Source organism: Culex pipiens, chromosome 2 (genome assembly GCF_016801865.2).
Source record: "Culex pipiens pallens isolate TS chromosome 2, TS_CPP_V2, whole genome shotgun sequence".
Lineage (NCBI taxonomy): Eukaryota > Metazoa > Arthropoda > Insecta > Diptera > Culicidae > Culex > Culex pipiens.
Window position 1 is genome coordinate 191831276 of NC_068938.1, and position 6006 is coordinate 191837281.

The following is a 6006-nucleotide window of genomic DNA, read 5'->3' on the forward strand; positions in this document are numbered from 1 at the left end:
ATCTTATGATTGAAAAACAACTGAATAGGTGTATAATGTATTTTCAAACACTTCAAATATGTTACTATGTTGAAACCGTGACTTGTTATTACAATTTTTGAAGTGTTCTTATTTTTTATTTTTCCATCACAAAATAAAGTTTTTGATGTACAACTTTATCCTGAAGTGATGAACTTTTTTAATTCAACTTAAACTCGTTTTACAAACACATTACATCATTTTGTTTACGTTCTTTTAATTTTTCACAAACACAAAGCTGGCAATCAACTTCCTTATGAATTCGGCTGCTAATTTCAACTATTTGTTTTGGTTTCTGCTTGCTATGCGACACTTGCCGTGATAAAATGCGACCAACTCTAAACAACACTGTTTGTCAAGCACAGTGGCTCAGCAACCAATGCTAAAATTACTCACTTTCAAGGTGACGAATATTCGTACCAGCCAGGGCTGTGAGGACGTTGATTTTTTATGGCTTCTACTTAAGATTTTCAAGATGTATCAACTACGAATCCAAAAACAACTCTCTTGGCAAGTTGTTTAAAATTGGTCGACTCCGACACCAACTCTAACCCTGATTGCTCACAAAGTTCCAACTCAACAGCTCTGGTTTCAACCCAGTTTGTCCAAACAATAGCAGCACGAGCTGAGAAATGCTGTAATTTTAGACAAAAACTGCATTGTACGGATTGTTTTGCCCCAAAAAAATATAATAATTCTAGCATCGTCCGGAATTCGATATCGGACAGTACGTGCCCACAGGACGGGGTGCGTTGGTGGCCCATGCCTCTTCCTACTCAACGTCATCAACACCGTAGTACAAGTCTGCTGCGGACAGTTGCTCCAAAGGTTAAGGAAGCAGATGAAAGTCACGTTCGGACGGTATTTTATAAGTAACGCAGCATCGGTCCTCAGCTCTAGTACGGGTTCAGGTGTTGTTTCTGGGAGGAATCGTTCCCCCCCGTTGTGTAACGGTGTTGTTCATTTTTGAAGCTATGAAGATTCGGCAGCTAGTGGGGCTGAGTGCGGTGCTGGCCATCGGAGTTCAGTGGGTTCGCGGTCAAAACTGCGTCGGAACCGGTACCGATTTCATGTGTCCAGATCCGCAGGGATCGCTCGAGGTGTACGTGCGGCACGAGACCTACTGCAACCGGTTCTACAAGTGCATCGAGGGCAAGCCCGTCGAGGGTCGATGCCCCGCCGGCAGTTACTTTAACCCAGTGGAGAACCTGTGCTGTCCGGATGAGTCCCTCTGCTATCGATCTCAACCGTGTGTGGCTCCGGTCGAGGGTTGCCAAGGCTGCGTCAACAAGCTGATCCCAACCGGAGTCGATCCGTCCGAGTTCTTTGTGTGCAACTGTGACGGAACCGGTGAAGGTCGCAAGTGTCCGTGGGCGTTCGATGCCTGTTCCAGGACAAACGTGACGCTAGTCTTTGTCAACGGACGCTGCCAGAATCCGAACGCGGCTGGAGCAACCACGGTGGAACCGGCTTCCACAACCACGGTAGCCCCGAGCTCGACGACTGAAGCTTCGACTACCACGGCGGAGCCGACGACGACGACAGCTGCGTCTACGACGGCTGATTCTACGACGGAGGCAAGTTCGACTACGGAGGCATCTACGACAGAAGTGACCACGACGGTGGCGCCTGCCAAGCGGAAAAAGTAAACAGATTTTGAAGGGTAAGTTGGTTTTCAGAAAAAGGTCTCGAATCACTGCAATGCCTAAGAATTACTAACAATTTTTGAATAAGACTTGATTCTCAACCATATTTTGCAGTTTTCCACTACCAAAACCTTTTTTTTCGTTCTTTATTTTATGCTTTGTAAGTTTTTTAAAAACAGTTTTAAATAAATAATTTTATAACATTTGTTTTATATTTTCAGATCTCAGCCCAAATTATCATCGCACACACGCATTGTCGTAGAAACGACCCCGCCGGTAGCCGCACTACAAACCAAACAATTAGTTTTAAAATATATGCTCAACCTACTGAAACCTCACAACCGGCTTTCCATGTTTACCCGATTGATTAGCGACACCTGCGAAAGAAATATCTCTCGAGCTTCCGGTCTTCAAACTCTCCAAACACCAACGGATTCGACAACATCATTTCAAGTTCACCTTGGGTGGCTAATTATCGTCTCCCGGCACCACCAAGACAAGTGTGAATAACTAATCCAGAGCTGACACACTTATTCCACTTCATGTTGTTGGTCCCAAAAACGACCCAAAACAACCCAAAACATGCACCGTTAAACAGATTAGTGAACAATTTGACTGGTAGTTACGCACAACTGACATGCCACGTTATGTGACGTTCGGTAAATCACCGTTAATAATTCGAAACAAATCCCTGTGTGACAGTTTAACGCACCACGGCACAAGTACCGACTAATGACGACTACATCGCCTCAATATTTCTGCGTTTTTTTTTTCTTCCTTTGGGCTCTTTCCTAAGATCTCCACCGGCGGCGTACGCCTTCAGCATTCTACGTGTTTTCTTTTATGACCAACATTTATTTCCTCAAGTCGACCAGCCTCAGCAGCAGCCAACCGAAACTAGTCAGCTCAGCTGTTACTTCCATCACCCGCTGCCCCATCCCGTATGGAGTCTTGGTTGGTCGGAAGTACACGGTAGCAGCAAACAACTCTCCCTCCCTGTGCGCACGGAGTTGAGGGAGGGCACACGTGTTTTATTAGGTTGTAAACCTGTGACGAAGCTCGCTCACGAAGAGGCACCGAGCCCATCAATCACCGTAATTGATTCTTTGCTGGATTGGATGGTTGTGTTTGTTTGAAAAAAAAATATGTCACTAAACAAAGCAATATTATAGGTTTTCAATTAGTCAATTGAATTTTTGTTTTAAAAAATACCATTAGTTTTCTAAAGTTTTATGAACATTTTCGCCACATGCTATTAATTTTTATAGCTTGATATCAAAACAACAAATCATACACAGCTAAAAAAGTAGTAATCCAACTGCGTGTAAAAGGCCTGGGTGTAAAATAAATATTGCATTATTTTATGCAATTTTATGTGATTTTACACCCTGAACTATGTAGCCCATCAGTATGGGAAACCTACTTGACCGAAATATCAAGCTCATATATGCGTTTATCCTAACGGCTTTTCATCGGTCTGATGGCCGAGTGGGTTAGAGCGCCAGTCCTTACTGTTAGTGCCGGGTTTGAATCCCGTCGGTTGCAACTTTTTTTTTGTGTTTGCAAAAATTGTACATGCAGTGTGTAATATTAAGTGTTTATTTTGACGAAGGTGATGTGCACGCTTTTGCATGCGATTTTACCATCGGATTTTTTGCTGTGTAAGTACAACTATCTTATGAAAATTTGATAGAAGGTTTTGGTTTGTATTATTTTAGTTTTCAATTGAAAAGCTTGATTTAAACAATTCGAAATATTGAAAGGAGAGCAGAAAATATATGACGGTAATAATCGTCAGGGAATTGTAACAAATTTTGTGTCAAAAAATGAGTCATATTTAACAAAAAACTGATGAATTTTCATCAGTTTCTGGTGAATATTCATCAGGTTCACATTTTTACACATTTTTTAGCCAATATTACAAAAAAGAGGTAATATTAAACCTACCAAAATGGTGGTTGAAGATCTTGGAAAATAATATACTAAAACGGGAAAAAATAACTTTTTTGCAATGCCATCGTGAAACTACTTACTTTTTCTGTCATTCTTGAACGACGAAATAGCCTACTTTTCTGTACCAATAATAACAGAATCGAATAGCAACACTTTTCAAAATAAATGCTGAAAAGTTCTACTATTCAGAACTCAGATGGGTGCTGAAAAGTTGTTTCGAAAAGTAACACTTTTCAACATTTTTCTGATTTAAATGATTTATTGACAAAATACATGAAAATTTGACATAAAATTTCACTCAGTGTGTGTTTTTTGGAATTTTTTTCACCACTCTTCGTATTTATCCAACTCGGTGAACCTCGTTGGATAAATGTACGACTCGTGCTGAAAAAATCCTCTTTTTGCAACTTGTTGTATAAACTACTATTTTGCAATTCCGTCGTGAATCTATTTACTTTTCCTGTCATTCTTGAACGATGAAAAAGCCTACTTTGCTGTACCAAAAATAACAGAATCGAATAGAAAAACTTTTCAAAATTAATGCTTAAAATTTGTACTTTTCAGCACTGAAATGGATGTTGAAAAGTTGAACTTTTCAGCACTTTTTTCGAAAAGTAATACTTTTCAACATTATTTTGTTTTAAACGGTTAATTGACAAAATACATGAGCATTTGACTTATAATTCTACTCAAAGGGTGTTTTTAGGAATTGCAAAAAATTTTGTATGGAACTCGTTGCAAAAATTGAATTTTTCAGCACTTGTCATATTTATCCAACTCGGTGAACCTCGTTGGATAAATGTATAACTCGTGCAGAAAAAATCTTTTTTTTTTTTGCAACTTGTTGCATAAACTACTATTTTACCAAAACTGCGATAACTTTATATTTTCAGCGATGACCTCTACTTTTTGGGGTACTGTAATTTCCGTAATTGAAAGACAATATTTGTTGCGTAAACTGGCTAGTGAAAGTAACATTCGGTAAATACAGCCGTCATTCACTGAGTCGATATTACAGGAACAATGGTTGGAGGAAGCAATCAGGATGTAGAATTTAATAGTTGAAGTTGATTTTGATGGAACTGAAAATTCAGTTGTAGCAGAAAAAAATAATTGGGAAATCAGTGATAACTATTTGGAGCATCTACAGTATTTTAATCCGATTTCTTTTAAACTTTTTTTTTTGCAGTTTATACTTCATTTGCGTAAAAACTCAAGGTTATAAATCTTTGAATGTTTGTAAAAGTTTGTTTTACAAGCCTTAAACTAAACTGAATCAAATCACAACATCTATTTCGCCATTAAATCAAGTTTTAAAATTTTCCCAAAAGTATACTAGCCCGGAGAATGTGTCTTTTATATTGATTAATGTAATGATAATCTGACTATCATTTCATTTTGAATGATTAAAAGTTAATTAAAAATTAATTTAGAAGATTCAACTTGGTCTAAATATGATTAAATTATTTTAGCTTCATTTTATAATATTGCATCTTTAAAATCTAGCCTTTAAGAATATTTGAGTTTTTTGAGTCCCATAAAATTTTCATGAAATTTTAAAATTTGTGATTTTTTTGTAAATATTTGCTTGTTGCTTTTTAAATAAAACTTGTTTGGGAAACAATACTGTAAAATGTATTTCAATAAGCTCTGAAAAAAAGAACGAATCGGAAATGTTCAGCTTTGTAAATTGAATATTTCAAAGAAAAAGCGCAAGTGAAGATTTTTTTATAAAAATAAGCATGCGCTTGACAATTTATTATTATTTGGTTGCTTTTATTATCAAAAAAAATATCAAACTTGTTTTGCTATAATTCGTCAGTTTTACATATTCACTTCTAAAAAATTATCAAATGCAAGTCAAATTGATTTTTTTTAATTAAGATATATTGATTGAAGATTAGTTTAAAAAAACTAAAACAAATAAATAAATTTTATTAAAAAATTATAAAATTAAATTAATATGTTTTTTCGGATGATTTCGTTTGTATTTTTAAAGAAAATTTAAGTATGTTTGAAAAATGACTATTGTGGCCCCTAAAAATTGGACGTGAAGGATTCTGATTCTGAATGAAGAGGGTGAATGTCCCATACTAAACTACTGTAAGAAAAAAGAATCTGTTCATCCACCAATGAACATATTTTATTGAATGTAATTATTCAAGAATTAATTGAATCATTTAATTACTTCAAAAACTGGAGATCGTAATCGTAAAGAAGCAATTCTGCATCTTTTTTTTGAAAATTATTGTTGATTCTATTTATTTTTCCTTCAATTACAATTTAAAATTGGTAGTTTTCAAAGAATTTTCGAACTATCCAAGCACTAAAAAAATATTTGTGCATATTTTACGATTTCTTTTTCTTTAAATCGATTTTTACATTAACT

The 6006-nt window shown here is 36.3% G+C and overlaps 1 protein-coding gene across 3 annotated transcripts; it reads left to right on the forward strand.

The window, feature by feature from the left end:
- Positions 1-249: 249 nt before the first annotated feature.
- LOC120414041 (integumentary mucin C.1-like) lies at positions 250-2213 on the forward strand. 3 transcript variants are annotated; one of them, XM_039575060.2, is made up of 3 exons: positions 250-929; positions 991-1681; positions 1886-2213. In XM_039575060.2, the coding sequence occupies exons 1-2, from the start codon at positions 860-862 to the stop codon at positions 1665-1667; spliced, it is 747 nt and encodes a 248-aa protein (XP_039430994.1). In that variant the 5' UTR covers positions 250-859; the 3' UTR covers positions 1668-1681; positions 1886-2213. The 3 variants fall into 3 exon arrangements, with proteins under 3 accessions (XP_039430994.1, XP_039430996.1, XP_039430995.1); XM_039575062.2 differs by having other exon boundaries at positions 253-879; positions 1886-2211; XM_039575061.2 differs by having other exon boundaries at positions 254-917; positions 1886-2211.
- Positions 2214-6006: the final 3793 nt, after the last annotated feature.